Source organism: Hemitrygon akajei, chromosome 11, assembly GCF_048418815.1.
Source record: "Hemitrygon akajei chromosome 11, sHemAka1.3, whole genome shotgun sequence".
Taxonomy (NCBI): Eukaryota; Metazoa; Chordata; class Chondrichthyes; order Myliobatiformes; family Dasyatidae; genus Hemitrygon; species Hemitrygon akajei.
In genome coordinates, this window is record NC_133134.1 from 78,820,642 (window position 1) to 78,839,112 (window position 18,471).

The 18,471-nt window shown below is 50.0% G+C and overlaps 1 protein-coding gene across 2 annotated transcripts in view; it reads left to right on the forward strand.

Annotated features, from left to right (window-relative positions):
- The first annotated feature begins 4,619 nt into the window (after positions 1-4,619).
- The window catches only part of lmna (lamin A), a 95,959-nt gene continuing 82,107 nt past the window's right edge, over positions 4,620-18,471 (forward strand). For both annotated transcript variants that reach the window (XM_073061186.1, XM_073061187.1), the window contains exons 1-2: positions 4,620-4,742; positions 6,718-7,075. In XM_073061186.1, the coding sequence (XP_072917287.1) occupies positions 6,729-7,075 (347 nt within the window). In that variant the 5' untranslated portion in view covers positions 4,620-4,742; positions 6,718-6,728. The remainder of the gene's footprint in view (positions 4,743-6,717; positions 7,076-18,471) is intronic.

Below are 18,471 nucleotides of genomic sequence, written 5' to 3' on the forward strand. Positions count from 1 at the left end.
TTCTGCAGCATTGCCCTCTCAGTGTCCACTCTGTTCAGTTCTGTAGAATTGCCCTCTCAGTGTCCACTCTGTCCAGTTTTGCAGCATTGCCCTCTCAGTGTCCACTCTGTCCAGTTCTGTAGAATTGCCCTCTCAGTGTCCACTCTGTCCAGTTCTGCAGCATTGCCCTCTCAGTGTCCACTCTGTCCAGTTCTGCAGCATTGCCCTCTCAGTGTCCACTCTGTCCAGTTCTGCAGCATTGCCCTCTCAGTGTCCACTCTGTCCAGTTCTGTAGAATTGCCCTCTCAGTGTCCACTCTGTCCAGTTCTGCAGCATTGCCCTCTCAGTGTCCACTCTGTCCAGTTCTGCAGCATTGCCCTCTCAGTGTCCTTTTTGTCCAGTTCTGGAGAATTGCCCTCTCATTATCCAATCTGTCTAGTTCTGGAGCATTGCCCTGTCAGTGTCCATTCTGTCCGGTGCTGGGGAATTAGCATCTTAGTATCCATTCTATCCATTTCTGGGGATTCACTCTCTTTGTCCATTCTGTCCACATTTGGTATATTACCCTCTGTGTCCATTCTGTCCAGTTCTAGGAAATTACCCTTTCAGTGTTGATTCTGTCCACTTCTAGGGAATTACTCTCTCAGTGTCCAATTTGTCAAGTCCACTCAGAACCCTCAAAAGAGATCTCTGCTTGTTCTTCCTGACCTCGGAAACTAACCTTCACAAGGGATTTCAGAATGGCATAGAGCATCTCCAGACACACCGTTGTAGATAACCCAACATCCCTGACGACACACGGGTCCTGTCGAGACACCGACCCTGGATCCGCCCGACTCCAGAGACAGGGGATCATAGACTTCCGACTCCAAGACAGACCTTTCCACAGACCATGAACACTTTGGCACAATTTATCTTGGTACTTTTATACTGACTTTTGTCATAGTATTCTTGCTGCAAAATAGAATTCACTATGTTTATATGACTCTGAAATGAATGTACGATCTATGTGACTCTGAAGTGGATCATACGGCCCGTGTTTCTCTGAAATGGGTAATTCTCTGAATCCTGTGTACTGTCCAATTCCGGGGAATTACCCTCTCAGTGTCCTTAGAAGGTTGGCGTCATTCAATGTCTGTGGTGAGATGCTGAAGATGTTCTATAGGTCAGTTGTGGAGAGCGTCCTCTGCTTTGTGGTGGCGTGTTGGGGAGGAAGCATTAAGAAGAGGGACGCCTCACGTCTTAATAAGCTGGTAAGGAAGGCGGGCTCTGTCGTGGGCAAAGTACTGGAGAGTTTAACATCGGTAGCTGAGCGAAGGGCGCTGAGTAGGCTACGGTCAATTATGGAAAACTCTGAACATCCTCTACATAGCACCATCCAGAGACAGAGAAGCAGTTTCAGCGACAGGTTACTATCGATGCAATGCTCCTCAGACAGGATGAAGAGGTCAATACTCCCCAATGCCATTAGGCTTTACAATTCAACCGCCAGGACTTAAGAACTTTTTAAAAGCTATTATTAATGCTTTTTGAGATAGTGATTTAGATGCATATCATATTTTTTACTGAGTTAAGTATTGTATGTAATTAGTTTTGCTACAAGAAGTGTATGGGACATTGGAAAAAAGTTGAATTTCCCCATGGGGATGAATAAAGTATCTATCTATCATTCTGTCCACTTCTAGGGAATTACTCTCTCAGTGTTTACCTTCTGTACTCTCACAGACTACCTTCTGTGTCTAATCAGTCCAGTGCTGGAGAATTGCCCTGTCAGTGTCCACTCTGCCCAGTTCTGCAAATTTACACTCTCAATAGCCATTCTGCACATTTCTGGGGATTACCCTCTTAGTGTCCACTCTCTCCAGTTCTGGAGATTTACTCTCTATGTCCATTCTGTCCACCTGTGGGCAATTACCCTCTGTGTCCACTCTGTCCAGTTCTGGGGAATTACCCCTTTAGTGGCCATTCTGTCCAGTTCTGGGACATACCCTCAGTATCCTTTCCGTCCAGTTCTGGGGAATTTACCTCTGTGTGTCCACTCTGTCCAATTCTGGGTAAATGCCCTCAGTGCCCATTCTGTCCAATTCTAGGGAATTACCCGCTCAGTGTCCATTCTGTCCAGATCTGGTGGAATTACCCTCTTAGTGTTCATTCTGTCCAGTTCTGGGGATTTACCCTCTTGGTGTCCATTCTGTCCAGTTTTGAGGAATTACCTTCACAGTGTCCATTCTGTCCATTTCTGGGGATTCTCTCTCTGTGTCTATTCTGTCCACATTTGGAATATTACCCTCAGTGTCCACTCAGTCCAGTTCTGTAGAATTACCCGCTCAGTGTCCATTCTGTTTATATCTGGGGAATTACCCTCTCAGTGTCCAATTTGTCAAGTCCACTCAGAACCCTCAAAAGAGATCTCTGCTTGTTCTTCCTGACCTCGGAAACCAACCTTCACAAGGGATTTCAGAATGGCATAGAGCATCTCCAGACACACCGTTGTAGATAACCCAACATCCCTGACGACACACAGGTCCTGTCGAGACACCAACCCTGGATCCACCCGACTCCAGAGACAGGGGATCATAGACTTCTGACTCCAAGACAGACTTCTCCACAGACCATGAACACTTTGGCACAATTTATCTTGGTACTTTATACTGACTTTTGTCATAGTATTCTTGCTGCAAAATAGAATTCACTATGTTTATATTTCTCTGAAATGAATGCACGGTCTATGTTTCTCTGAAATGGATCATAGAGTCCATGTTTCTCTGAAATGGATCGTACGGTCCATGTCACTCTGAATCTTGTTCACAGTCTACATGACTGTGAATCTCAGATGGTGTAGGGTCTCAGCCTCCAAAATGCAGTGTGATGTCATTCTGGCTTTTCGCTCCTTCACTCCTACCCTCCCTCTCTCTTCCTATCATCTCCATCCCCTTTGGCTCCCTCTCTCACTCACTCTCCCCCATCATCCTGCCCTTGTCCCTCATCCCTCCAGCCCATCTTCCTTCACTCCCTTTCATCCTTTGTTTCCCCAATCCCTCCTTCTCCCTCCATCATCCTCGATCTCCCCCTCCGTCTTCCCTCTCCCCTAAATACACCCTCCTCCTCCCTCTGTCCTATCTCCCCCTCCCTCATACTTCTACCCATCTCCCCCCTCTTCATCTCCCCTATCTCCTCCCTCCCTGTTCCCCAATCCTCTCCCCTATCTCCCACCTCCATCACCCCCTCCCCACTAGCTCCTCCTTCTTGCTCCACTATCTTCTCCTCCTTTCCCCCTCCCCTCCCTCCCTTTTCCTATTTCCCCATCCCCTAACCTTTCTGTCTTCCCTCTCCCCATAATCTCCATTTCCCCTCACCCCTTCCTCTTACCCCCTCATTCCCTGCCTCTCCTCTTTCCTCCCTATCTCTCTATCTCCCCATCTCACACCCATCCCCTCCCTCCTTCCTCCCTCTCCCCTCCCCCTCTACCTCTCCCAAACTTCATGTCACCCTCTCTCCCCTATCTCACACCCTCCCTCACCCCTTCCCTTCCTCCTTCTCCCTTCCCTCTCCTTTCCTATCCCCTCACCCACTCCTTGCCCTCTCTCCCTCCACCCCTCCCTTTCTCTCTCCTTCTCCCTCTCCATCTCCCCTCCCTCCCTCACCCCATCTTCCTTCCTCTCCCCTTACCTCCCCTTCCCACTCTCATTCACCCTCCCTCCCTCCTTACCTCCCTTCCTTCCTCTGCCCTTCCCTCACTTGTTTCCCCTCTCCCCTGCCCTCACCCTTTCCCTTCCTTCTTCTTCCCCTCTCCCCTCCCTAATTTCTCTCTCTACCCTCCTTCTCCCTTGCCTCCCTGCTACCTTCCCCCTCTCTCATTTTCCTTTCCCACTCTCCCTCCCTCTCACCCTCCTTCCCTTTCCCCTCCCTCCCTCCTTCTCTTGCCTCCCTCCTTCCCCTTTCCTTCCTCCCTTTCTCCCCTTCCTCCTTCTCTCCCCTCACCACCCCTCCTCCCTCCCTTTTACCCCTACCCTTCCCTCCTACCTTACCCCATCCCTTCCCCTCCCTGCTTCCTACCCCATCCTTACCTCTACTCCTTCCCCCTCCCTCCCACCTTACCTCCTATCCCCTTCCCTCCTTACCCCTACCCCCTTCCCCTCTTACCCCACCCCATACACCCTTCCTCTTTACCCCCACCCCTACCCGCTCCCACCTTACCCCCACCCCTACCCGCTCCCACCTTACCCCCACCCCTAACCCCTCCCACCTCCTAACCCCATCCCCTCCCTCCCTCCCTCCCTACCCTCCCTCCCTCCCTCCCTCCCTACCCTCCCTCCCTCCCTCCCTCCCTCCCTACCCTCCCTACCCCTTAACCCCCTGACTCCTTACCCCACTCCCTCCTTACCCCTACCCCTTCCCACGTCCCTACCTCTCTCCCCCTTTCCCCTAGCCCCTCACCCCTACTTCTCTCTCCCTCTCCCCAATCCCTTCCCCTCTCTTTCCCTCTTTCTCTTTCTCTCGTGACCTTGACCACTTGACGTATCTTGAGTTTCGTTTCGACTCCCGTCAATGTCTCCGCCCGTCGCTCCCTGTCGCCGATTGGCTGCGCATAACGTCGGTCAGCCGGGCACTGCCAATTCGACTGCCTCTGTCTGCGCCGTCCCGCCCCCATAGCCTACGCTATTAAATCAGCCGGAGCCGGGAGCAGGCGGTACCACCGCCGGGATCCGAGCCGGAGTCGTTGCTGTCACACGTCGACAGTCGCTGCTTGCAACACGTCCCAGGTGAGGCCTCCTGCCGCCGGCCTGTGCGTGGTTCCGAGCGCTCCTGGGTGCTGCAGTGAGCTGGGTTCCCGGGCAGAGGCATCAATCCCCAGGTCTGGGCGTGACCCAGGTGGGGTGCGTGGGTGCCCGAACTGGAGAGGGTGGGGGTGGCGCTGGTGTTGCGGTTTGCAGGTCGTGGCTGAAGTGTCGACATGCTGGGGTTCGGTGGGTGTGTGTAAAGGGGCATTGGGGTTCACTGGGGCTGGAGGGTTGAAGTGTCAGTGGGGTCAGTTGAGAGCAGCCGGTAGTCCGTGCGGTTTGGCAGTGCTGACATCGTCAGCCCAGGTTTGGGGTGGCTCAGGTCGATGAGACAGGGACTGTGGTATGTAGTGGGGTTACTGTGGCAAGAGATTGGTGAAGAGGTGGAGTAAGCGTAGGAGTCTGCAGTTACTAGAGGTTTGTAGATAGTGTGGAGTGATAACGGGGGCTGGATATCCCTGGGTTTACTGGGACACCGGGATTAGGGTGTGAATGGATACAGGAGTTGTGGGGATAGTGTACGGGGTGGGTGAGGTGTTGGGGGGGGTTGTCACTGATGTACTATAGGGGGAGTAGATCCTGAGGGAGTGAGTGGGGTTTATGAATGGAAGGCTGTTTGAAGTGGAGCACTGAATGGCCCTGCTAAACTCTAGCTGAGGGCTCCACCCTGTCCTGTGTTAGAATTATCTGACAAACTTAGTGCTTGTGTCTTTCTCTGGTCTATCACTATTGCCTGTAGGGTATGCCCCAGTTACCCCTGCAGCTTCCTGGCTGTGGATGAATGGTGTCTCCCACATTTGTACCCCGACCCCACCCATACCCACCCCTCCTGATGCTCTCTTGTTCCATATCGCTGTGCTTCCCAAGTTAACCCTTGCCTCACGTGAAGGGCTGGAGGAACTCGGGAGACTGACTGAGATGTTGCCTCTTCATTTCCCTCCACAGATGCTGCCTGACTTGCTGACTTCCTGCAGCATTTTGTGTGTGTCGCTCTGAGTTCTGCAGAGTCTCGTGCCTTGAGCACCCTTCGTTAGCCCGCTTTTCTTTAAAATGTAATGTGATCCCCTTTCTGTGTACGAGTGATTTCCCTCTGTCTATGCCAGCTACCTCGCTCAATGTGTGCTCCTTCTCCTGCTTTGAGTTTGCACTCATTGGGGAGGGAACGAACAGGGAATCTTATTAATTATTTGGATATTTACAGCATGATTATTGACCCTTACAGTACTACAAGCCCAATTACACTTGTGACCAATTAACCTACGAGCCCTTTGGACTGTGGGGGGTGGGGGGGGGGGGGAAGAGTGGCTGAAGGGAAAACCACACGGTCACAGGGAGAAAGTACAAACTCCTTACAGACAGTGGCAGGAGTTGAGCCTGGGTCCCTGACACTGTAAAGTGCTGTGCTAACCACTAAGCTGTTGTGCCTAGGAACCAGTGGGTCAGGCAGGAAGATAAACGGTTAATGTTTCTGGGACCCTTCACCCAAGCTCTATGTGCGGGGTGGGGCTGTATGTGGATTACATATTGAAGCTCTTGTCTTCCACTCTTAATTGTCAGCTCTCTGTAAAATATTTCTCACCCCCCCCCCCCACCTTTCATAGACACAAAATTCTACAGGTGCTGGAAATCCAGAGCAACACACAAAGTGATGGAGGAACTCAGCAGGTCAGGCATCTATGGAGAGGAACAGTTGACATTCTGGGCCAAGACCTCTATTGCTGGGGGTGGGGGGGGGGGGGGGAAAGAACCTCCCTGGTGATCTGGGTCCCAGCATTTTACCCCAACACCAGCTGTTTCTGGGGTCCTGCTGTTCACAGAAAGGCTGCCTCATGGCTAGAGTGATTGGGTGCAGGTCTGAGGGGATCATTTGGCCCACTGGCATTGACGGACTAGGGAGTTGGTCTTGGATTGCCTTGTTTTTGATGTGCATCTTTTCACTCCGCTCCTCCCCCGCCAGCTCGTGCCACGATGCAGACCCCAGGTCAGAAGCGGCTCAACCGCTCGAACGCCTCCACCCCAATGAGCCCCACCAAGATCAGCCGCCTCCAGGAGAAGGAAGAGCTGCAGAACCTCAACGACCGGCTGGCCGTCTACATTGACAAGGTGCGCTCGCTGGAGCTGGAGAATGCTGGCCTGCGGCTCCGCATCACTGAGTCCGAGACCACCACCAGCCGGGAGGTGAAAAACATCAAAGCCATGTTTGAGACTGAGCTTGCCGACGCCCGGAAGACGCTCGACAACGTGGCCAAGGAGAAGGCCCGGCTGCAACTAGAGCTCGGCAAAATCCGCGAGGAGCACAATGAGCTCAAGAGCCGGTAGGTGCTGTTCTGGTCATCTCGTCCCACCCTCTGACTTGCAGCCAGTCAAACGTGATGTTGGCATTCACATCAAAGTGTAGCGTATCAGAATTTAATGTTGAGGCTTTAAGGTGTCATTCAGACTGCACTTGTCAACAGGTTTGAGCCAGGAAGGATGTGCTGGTTTGGGAGAGGGTCCAGAGGAAGTTTGAGAATGAAAGGGTTAATGTATGAGGGGCATTTGATGGCTCTGGGACTGTCCTTGCTGGAGTTTAGGAAAATGAGGGGAGATCTCATTGAAACCTTTTGAATATGAAAAGGACTAGACAGTGGATGAGGAGAAGAGTGGGAGAGCCTAGGATCAGAGGGCACAGCCTCAGAATATAAAGGTGTCCCTTTAGAACAATGAGGAATTTCTACCCCCAGAGAGTGGCAGATCTGTGGATACATTGCCACAGGTGACACTGGAGGTCACCATTTGGTGTAGTTAAAACAGATTGATAGGTTCTTGATTAGTAAGGATGTCAAATTTACAGAGGGATGAGTGAAAACAAACCGACCATGATGGAGCAGACTCAACAGGTCAAGTGGCCCAATGTGGTCTCGTCCTGCGTTGCATTGACCTTCCAAGTCAATTCTTTCAATTCCCTCTGATCCGGTCCTCTGCTTTTGTACCTTCGTGTATTTTTTTGATTCTCTCCTCGTTTTCCCCACCTTACTCCAGAAAGGAGCAAAAATAAAATGGACCAGCTGAAGGGCTCAGTGAGCCGAGTGTCAGGTCTCAATGTCTCCTGTTGCTTGGGAGGGGTTTGGGGTACAATCGTTACCTTTTGTTATGCTGCAGACTAGCTTCCCTTTCAGCGAGGACGTGCCACCACTGAGGGCTTGTCTCCTTCTGTCAGTGATTCTGCCTCGGGGCGGTGGAGAAATCATTACAGGAAGTTGCAGACTACCCATACAGAACATGTTGCTTCTCCAACCTGAGCTTGGCATCGTCGTGGCAGTAGAGGAGGGCTTAGGCTTGTGTTGGAATGGGGGGGTCGAATTGGAGTGGGTGGCTACCGTGATTCCTGTTTCTGTGGCAGGCAGAGCAAAGGCACTTGATGTACGCGTTCTCACTGATGTGGAGAAGGGAGCACAGGATACACGGATCTCCCAACCAACTTGTTGATACCCCCGCATCAAATCCCTCCAACTTTTCAATTCTCATGCCAAGGCATCACTTGAATCCGTGTGATTCCGGTCTCCCTGATGTCTCGTGTTGTCGTCACTCTGCTTGGGCCTGAGCGTCAGAACTCCCTGTCAGCCCCCACTCCGGGCCCAGGAGCCCACGCTTGTGTAAGTGTGGGTTCCACCTGGGGCAATGTGGGAGTGACCTCTCTGCTTGTACCAGGCCTGGAATGTGGCTGCAGAGTGCTCATGGAGAATCTCAGTGTGAGGTGTGGACAAATAGGCCCAGCAAGTGGCTAGTACAGAGGGCTGAATGGACTCCGACTGTCTGGGATCTGCTGTTTCTGAGTTACTCGAGTCCTCTGAAGTTGGGACTTGTCATTGAAATTTTATTTAGAGATGCAGCACAGTAACTGGCCCTTCAACCCAATAAACCTATGCTACCCCCATTTCACCCATGTGACCAGTTAGCCTACGATCTTGTTGGTCTGAGAGATGTGGGAGGAAACCCTTGCCATAGGTTACAAACGCCTTAGACAGTGGCAGGATTCGAGCCCGAGCCACTGGCACTGTAATGGTGTCATGCTAACTGCCGTATTATCATGCTGTCCCACTTCAACTTTAAAACATCTTACCACATTCAGTGTGGTAACGAAAACAGCCCTGAGAATAACACACTATCTTGTACAACCTCTTGCAGGCTCTTGTGTATTATGTCTGCAGTGACCCTTCCATGGAGCCCCCCCAATCCCTCCACACGTCATCAGTTCAGTGTGGTTGTAGTTTCACACTGAGGCTGACACAATGTCCGCATTCACTTTGGGAGGACTGGGAATAAAAGGGATGTAATGTTGAAGCTTTATGGCACCGGTCAGACTGCACTTTGTATCAGGAGCCGTTTTGGGCCCCTGATCTAAGATAAGATGTGCTGGTTTTGTGGATGCTCCAGAGGAGGTACCTGAGATTGATACCAGGAATGAAAGGGTTAGGGTATGAGGAGCACTTGATGGCTCTGGGTGTATACTCAGGGGTTTAGAAGAATGGGGGGCGTGGATCTCATTTGAAACTTATTGAAAGTGGATGTGGAGAGGATAGTGGGAGAGTCTAGGGCCAGAGGACATGGCCTCAATACAAAGATATCCCTTTAGAACTGACGAGGAGGAATGTCTTTAGCCAGAGGGTGGTGACTCATGGAATTCATTGCCACTGGCAGCTGTGGAGGCTGTCACTGGGTATATTTAAAGTGGCTGGTGGGTTCTTGATTAGTAACTGCATAAAATCTTACAGGTGGCTGGGGTTGAGAGGGTTAATAAATCAGACAGAAGACTGGATGGGCCAAATGCTCTAGTTCTGCTCCTATGTCAGTAGTCCCAACCCTCTTATGCCACAGACACCGACCAATAACCAGCTTGGGACCTGTTGTCTTGTGGCACCCTGCTTGCTGTGGGGAATGCAAGGCTCGGCCTGGCTGTCAATGGGTGTGGCCCTCAAAAACTGAATGACTACCAGGCGAAACGTCACTAAATGGTGTGATAATCTGAGGAGCGAGGGCGGCGTCAACTGGTGCTTTGTTCTGTCGGTTTGACGGATTTAAACTGAGAAGGAAACACCCATGGCACTTTCCATGAATGTTGTCAAAATCTATTCCAGGACACGTCATTGGAGCATGAGATTCTGCAGATACTGGAAATACAGTAACACATGCTGGAGGAACTCAGCAGGTCGAGGATAATAAACAGTCAATATTCTCAGGCTACCATCTCTCATCCTGAAGTGCCTCGGCCTGAAATGTTGACTGTCTGTTCCTTTCCACAGATGCTGCCTGGCCTGAGTTCTTCCAGCCTTTTGTCTGTCATTTAGGAGATGATTGACTGATTACAAGTGTTTCTCTTTTAAAGCCAGTTTGTCTCAGGTGTGTGTATGGGAGAGGGTGTTTATTTTGAAGCTCATGTTCAGGGATTTGAGATGGGGTCGAAAGGAGAACAATCAGGGATGTCCCGCAGTCTCTGTAGGGTGGCTCCCAAGCACGCCTGTCTCTGAAACCAAGCCAGCATGAGGAAGGGAAGTGGCTGGCTTTCTCTACCATATTGTCATTGGCATAGAGGCTGTGTGCATTTCTCGTCGCCACACTGTAGGAAGGAGGTGACTGCAGAGGGGATTCCCTAGGATGGAGGGTGTCAGTTACAGGGAGAGGCTGGGTGTGTACCCTGTGGTACATGATGAAAGCTTTTGGAATAGTGTGAGTTTAGTTAGAAGGAAACTTTTTTTTCATGTCCCTGTGGCAAGGTGTTTAAATGTAGATGGAGGGAATCTGAGGAGGATTTTGTTTCCCATCGGTTGGGGGGGGGGGGGGAGAGTAAATGTAACTTGAATCATGAGCACACTGCCTGAAGGAGTATTGGAGGCAGATTCTCAGCACATTGTAGTGGTTATCTGAATGAGTACTTGAATGATTAAAGATTAGCTGCATTTGTCACATACAGCAAAGGATATCAAACATTTGCATCAACTCAGTGAGGATTGTGCTGGGTAAGTGTCACCGCACTTCCTCCACCTCTGACCACAACCTGTGGGAGAAGCTGGAGCTCCTGGGGGAAATCCCCCACAGATGTGGGGAGAAAGTATAAACTCCTCTGGGATTCTAGTTGAATCTTGCAACCTGCACCGCAAAGTGATTCATCCAAGTGCTGGGAATGTGATTGGTACAGATGGGGTCAGCGGGAACACGGTGGGATGAAGAGCTGTTTTCCTAAGGTGTGGTCTTAACACTGCAGCACAGGAATAGCCCGTTGTCTGTTCAGAACCATTAATCTGCCTAGTCCCATCAACCTGGACCATAGCCCTCCCATCCAATTTCTCTTAAATATTGGTCCACCACTTGCCCTGGCAGCTCATTTCACACTCTCACCACCCTCCAAGAGAAAATCCCCCTTGTGTTCCCCTTAAATATTTCACCTTTCACCCTTAACCCAGCCCTCTAGTAGTCTTGTGCGATCTGTGGGGGCAACTGCTTGCATTTACCCTGTCTACACACCATGTAATTTTGTGTCCCTCCTATCAATCTTCTGTGTTCTAGGGAATAGCCTTGTCAACCTTTCCTGACAAATCTCATTCTTTCTCCAGAGTACTGGGGTTTCCTGTTGCCTCCTCCACCCCCCTAGAGTGGAACCTGGGCTTCAGAGTTCACTCTCTGGCCCCTTTCTTGGAAATGCCTCTTGTCAATGAGCCTTTGGTTGCCCGTTCCATGCATGATTCCATTCTCCAAGGGTTTTCAGTAGAGAGCAGCTGCCCAGAACCCTCATTCTGAAGGTTTGGAAGAACATGACGGTTGAACAGTTCCCTAGTAAACTGAGGTGAGCTCTTTGCTCTCCCAGTCTACCTAACTGTGACCGTCGCACCTTGTTTGTCTGCACCGCACTTAACTATAGCTCATCGTTGGTTTTACTTTCCCTTTTGCATGACCTTGATGAACTGATCTAGTGTAACAATGACGGTAAGTTCAGTGTTTGATTCCCACTGCTGTTTGTATGTTCTCCCCGTGACCATGTGGGTTTCCTCCCACATTCCAAAGACCAGCTTTCAGGGTTGGTGGGTTGTGGGCAAGCTGTGCTGGCAGGTGTGTGGCAATGTTTGAGCTGGCCAGCACGCTCCTCACTCATTCGATGCAAACGATGCATTTCAGTGTGAATTTTGATGTACGTGTGACAAATAAAGTAATATTTAAAATGTTTGCCTGTATGGATGTAACTTGCTGGTACCTTGCCACAAGTGACAAGATAAACCAATCACAAACGAGAGAAAGCCTGCAGACGCTGGAAATCTGGGCAACACGAAATGCTGGAGGGACTCAGCAGACCGGCCGGGTAGGGAGTGAGGAGAGTACAGTTGGTGTTTTGGGTTGAAACCTTTTGGCAGGACTCCAGTGGGTCAGCCCTCTTGCCAATCCCACATTTCTTGCATACAGGAATTTTCCAATCCTCAAATCACTTCTGCGGCACAGAGGGTAGAGCCATGGGCTCTCGGCTCCAGAGACCCTGACCTCCAGACCCTGTGTGTGCTGATTCCCAGTCTTCCCCAGTTCCCTCCGCATCCAGTGAGGTATGGGGCTGCTGTAAATTGCCCTCCTACTGTGTTGGTTGGGGGGTGGGGGTGTGTGTGTGTGGGGGGGAACTAAACTATAAGGAAATGAGAATTGTTGGAATGAGACCGATTTAAGGACCCCACCACCCAGGATATGCCCTCTTCTCGATTTTACCTTCATAGAGAAGGTTCAGGGGCCTGAAGAGGTTCCAGACCAGCATCTTCCCCTTTGGATTTCTGGATGAATAATAAATCCATGGACTACCGGACTATTTATTTGGTTTATATATTTGTTTATTGCACTGTACTGCTGTCATAAAACAGATTCCCGACATTTGTCACTGATTATTAACCTGACTCCGATTAAATTAGCTTGTAATAAGGAAGCGTTGTTATTTGCGCTATAATAGCTGGGTGTGTCATTTTCACTGGGTGGGGACCTTGAATTTACCCTGAACACAGTTCGTCCCGTATTCAGCAGCTGATAACCTTTTCAAAAAATTTTAAAACAAAACAAGGCCTTTCATTTGTTGAGGATCTCGGCAGACTCAGTGAAGTCGGTTGTAGGAGGAGCTGTTCTATTCTCCCTCTCCGGGACAGTAACGCGCGTTGAAATCCCGTTGACTTGTAACACCCTCGCCTCGCCCTGTTCCTGAACAATTTCTTCATTCACGTCCCCAGCCCACTATGTAAATACGGCAGGATCCACTCATTTAAACTGCCCTGCATACAGCCTCGCTCAGATTCTGGGCAGTTCTTACTGGGGGGGGGGGGGGGCGTCTCTTGTGGAGGAAGGGAACAATAATTAATCTTGTTGAGTGTCAGCAAGGGGAGTTTGCTGTGCAACCTCCGTTCTCGACTGCAAACATCGAAACTCTTGCCAATATTTGGGGTAATAATTAATACAAGGGAAAGGGCCTTATTGATGTGACTGTTGGTCAACACCGATTGGCTTAATTGAATATTCAAACTCTCAACTTGGACATTGGCTCCCGACGGGATCCCCACCCCTTCCCGTTCGCTCCCACTGCGACCCCACCCTTCCTATTCACTCCCAATGGACCCTACCTCTTTTCGGTCACCACCCGTTCCCATTGGACCCCCCCCCTCCCGGAGGGGAGGGGAGGGTTAATAATTATCGGCCTTGCCAGCGGCTCTCTGAACTTCCTTCGTCATCCCAGCCAAAAGCATTTTGGTTGTGTGCGGAGCTACTGGACAACGGTGGTGTGTGCATATGCTACTTCACTGAGCTGGGTCAGGGCAGGGCCTAGATGGGAAAGGACCACCTCAGAAATGTTTTGTGCACTTGGAGGCATCATAAATGCAGTTGGTTCTGGCTACTGGGGTTTTTTGTGAGGGTCGACTCCCAAGGCAAGGGATACGCTTTTGCCTGAGTCCCAGCAGTAAATGTACCCCCTTCCCCATCCCAAGATATAGCTAGGGAACAGAGGGTCTCTTGTCCATAATGGGGCGGTTTCCAGGTTGGGTTCCCTTGCTAACAGCAGGAAGGGATGGGAGCCTCTGGGATCACTTGGCAGTGGTTACTAATTAGTTCAGCACAACACTGCAGGCTGAGCTGCTTGTCCCTATCCTTCCATGTACCGGTCAGTCATGTGACCGTTCTAGGAGAAAAGTCTGGGAGAGTGTGCTGCTTGGCGATGTTATTAATGGAACATGGTTCCAAAAATAGCTCCCTGCAGATTTGTTGAGCGAGCCTGAACTCTGGCTGTCTGTATTGAATGTGCCCCCCCCACCATTACCCCCCCCCCCCAAGTCTGGGGAAAGCCCTGTGACCGTTGACTGGGTGAATCGTATGGACCCAGTCGTTGTACAGAGATACAGGCCCCTTAGCTCACCAAGTGCACCCTGACCATCTATCCCTCATTTTCTCCCCAACGTCCGCTGCACACACTAGGGAGACTATTTACAGCAGCTGATTTAATGGGATGTGGGAGGGGAGCCAAAGCCCCTGGGGAAGCCCGCGTAGTCACAGGGCAGACGTGTAAGCTCCACCCCGACTGCGCTGGAGGTCGGGACAGGAGCTGTGAGACATCCCCTCCAGCACCTGTGCCATCTCCTCTGGACTGGCCTTGCTCCAGCTTTATTTTTAGTCGTTTCGGAGATCCAGCGCAGTAGCAAGTTCTTCTGCCCCAATTACACCCATGTGACCAATTAACCTACTAACCCAGACATCTGGGGAATGAGGGTGGAAACCGGAGTACCCGGAAGAAGCCCAGGTAGTCACAAGCAGATCATTTAAGCTGCTGGGAGAGCGGCAGGAACGTAATGTCTCCCGCTACGTCCCAGCCTGCCTTGCCAAGGGTGGACCAAGTTGGGGGGAGGTGTGCTTGAATGGGTTTTGACTGTGAAGGGTAATGTTTGTGGTCGTTCCACTCCCAGTTGTACAGAGGTAGAGGTGTGTGTGTGATGATTCTGCCTGCTTTCAACCTCTTTCCCCTCGCACCTCCCTCCTCTCTTCTTGCTCTGAGTGACTGACATTCTCTCTCCTTCCCCCCCCCCCCCCCCCACCTATGATTCCCACCAATTTGTTCTCCTGCAAATGGCGGAGAGATTCACCGGGATGTTGTTTGGGAGAGATGGCTATAGTTGTAAGGGGAGTCTGGACTGGCTGAGTCTGGTGGGTGACTTTGAGGGCTGCGGTGTTGGAGAGACTAAACATGAGAGGGCATAGGTTTAAGGTGAGACAGGAAAGAATTGAAGACCCTACCTCATTTACTGGCCCTTTGGGACCAGTGAGCCCCCCCCTCCCCCCCCCCCAGTTACACCCACATTTCCAATTACCTGCTAACCGGAAACCGGAGCAGCCGGAGGACAGAGGGCAGCAGGAATTGAACTGGGATCACTCCTGCCAGAGCACAAGGCTAACCTCCGCCCCAAACACAGAAATGCAGATGCTAAAGTTGTTTTAAAAAAATACTTGAATGTGAACTTGGAAAGAAAGTAAATAGAAGACCTTTCCAAATATTATGATTTAAGCAGCCAGGCCTTGTGTTTGAGTGCCAGGTCATAGATGTTTCCTACAGTGGGAGATCCTCAGTCCAGAGGATACAGCCTCAAAATAGAGGAGCATCCATTTACAACGGAGATGGGGAGGAATTTCTTTAGCCAGACGGTGGTGGATCTGTGGAATTCTTTACCATATACAGCTGTGGAGGCCGAGTCCTTGGGTATATTTAAAGCAGAGGTTGATAGGTTCTTGATTAGGAAGGGGGTCAAAGGAGGAGGCAGGAGGGGGGTAATCAGTCAGCCATGATGAAATGACAGAGCAAACTCGATGGGCTGAATGGCCTAATTCTGCTCTTATGCCTTGCAGTTATAGAGCAAGATGGGCCAAATGCAGGAAAATTGGTGTGGATGGGTACCTGGTTGGCATGAGCATGCTGGGCCGAATGGCTGTTCTCTGTACTGTATAACTGTAACCATGACAACAGAAATATACTGCAGGCATGAGAACAGGAAACAGTTGCGAGAGGAGAGCTGGGGTGGGTGCAAAGCAGCAAGGAAATTACTTTTGGATGAGTAAGGTACTAAATGAGTGTAGTGCGTCAGGCCTCGTAAGCAGAGGAGGATGTCTCTGAGGATCTAAAAATGGACAGGAGATGCTAATCCCCTGGTCCCGATGGAAGACGGGAGGTTACCAGGGGAAGTTGGAGTTCATACATCAGGGTGGTGCCTTGGCACTAAAACAGTAAATGCCAGGCTAACTTTCAAGTGAAGTCTGTGGTTTCTGTAGCGAGGGGTTTTCTCTTGGACAAGGGTGGATTAGTCAGTCAGCAAGGAAGAATTATATTCAAGATTTAAAATGAACTTGTACGTCGCCCGCAGAACTTCGCTGTGTTTCATCTTGTATCTGACTAATTTTCAAGGACTCTTCGCCTCGTGCTCTTGATTTATTGATTATTTGTTATTATGTTTTTGTATTGACAGCTTGTTATCTTTTGCACACTGGACACCCAAGCTAGTAAATCATTCCATTGATTCTGTTATGGTCATTTTACTATAGATTTATTGAGTATGCCACTAGTGTGAATCTCAGGGCTGTATTTGGTGATGTATATACTTTGATAATTTACTTTTAACTTTGAACTTTCGTTATCCAGGATTAGTTCATTATAATAAGATGTTTATAATAATATAATTATATTAAATTATAATAAGATGCTAATAATAAGTTCATTATAATATAATGGTTACTGTGGTACATGTTGACTTTCATCAAGGGATTTGATACTGTCACACTCAGACTTGTTAGTTACTGTTTCCAGCATCAACATGGCGTCCCCCCATTTTACTAACCCTAACCTGTAGGTCTTTGGAAAGCGGGAGGAAACTGGAGCACCTGGAAGAAACCTGTGCTGTCATTTGGGGAACATACAAATACCTTGCAGGTGGCAGCAGGAATTGAACCAGGATCTTACAGCTAACGCCATGCACCAAATGGCTTTGATCCATTCTTGGATGAGAAACCCTGCAGACGCTGGAAATCCAAGCAACACTCACAGAACGCTGGAGTAGCTGGGCAGACCAGGCAGCATCCATTTGGGGGGGGAGGTAGTACAGTCAACGCTTTGGGTTGAGACCCTTCATCAGGACTGGGGGAAAAGATGAGCAGTTAGACTATGAAGGTGGATGGAGGAGAGGAAGAAGATTCCTGATCTTCCACCTTCTTGATCTAACTCTTCACCTGTTTTTCCAGTCCTGATGGAGGTTCTTGGCCCAATATGTCAACTGTTTACTCTTTTCCATAGATGCTGCCTGGCCTGTTGAGTTCCTCCAGAATTTTGTTTGTTCCTTGATTTATTCTAAACTTGAGTCTTCACCCTAATAAGGAACTGACCCTCGTTCACCCTTTCTCAGCTTCTTGACACTTTGCACACCGCCTCTCTTACTCCAGATCAGTCGCTTTCCCTATTGCTGCAACTTTGAGAGTCAATGGTGCTCCTGCACTTTCCCAGACTGAATCATCCAGATCTATCCCTGCTGCTGTTGTCCTCAGTTCCATCAGGGTCCCTATCCCCTCCCAGCTTCTCAATTCATCCCCCATCTTCCCTCTCACCCATCACCTGCCAGCTTGTACTCCTTCCCTTTATTCTTGCTGTTTTCCCCGTCCGTTCCAATCCTGATAAAAGGTCTCAGCCTGAAACATTATTCCTCTCCACAGACGCTGCGTGACCTGTTGAGTTCCACCAGCATGTGTGTTATTCTGGATTTCCAGCATCTGTGGAATCTCTGGTTTAGGAAAAAGGATCTAGTGTTTCCCTGGCATGTATGACGAATAAACTCTTCTGGTGTTCTCAGCCTGATGAAAATGGCAGAGTTTGCTCGGTTATAATCAGTAGCCGTACCCAGGTGGAAGCCCGAGAGGAGTTTATTTCTCTGGTTTGGAGCTTGTATCCCCCTTCTGCCTATTGGTCACCTTGTCTCGCTGCTTTCAGGCACCTGTGGAGCCTCGCACGTTCCTGACCCTTTCGAAGAGTCTGTTAAACACCTCTATCATATCTGCCTCCCACCACCACCATCCTCCGTAGTGGATTCCAGGCACCTCCACTCTCTGTATTTATATTTTAAAAAACGTGCCCTATACATCTCTTAAACTTTACCCCCTCTTACTTTAATGCTTAACCCTTTAGCGTTATATGTTCTGACCCTGGGGTTAAATCATACCAGCTGCCCACTCTGTGCCTCTCATAATCTCTCCAAGATACCCCACTGCCTCTCCCCTTCAGAGAATGTAACCCAAGTTTGTCCCACCCCTCCTTCCAGCAGAACCTTTAGTGCAGGCAGCATCAACTCTCTACTTACACACTGACAGCACCTTTAAACCCCTCACCCCACAAGCCAAGAAGGGGTAAAGGTCCAGGAGGCAAGCCAACCTGCTTGGCGACCGTGAAAAGCAAAGATTCAGCAATTGGACTTTGATTCCCAGACATGCTGTTGTCCTTCGCCCCAGTATTAGAGATAAAAGTTATGGTTTCAGGTAACTCTAGCTTATCTTAACTGCAGAGATGCAGCCTATAAGGCTGTGGGTCAAGAGTCCAATTGGAGTGGTATTATTGCTGTAATGTGCCCTTTGCCACTATACTGGGACGTTCAAGGGGGTTTCTCACCCAACCAGAGATGGCAGACAGACAGCATTTAGGGAG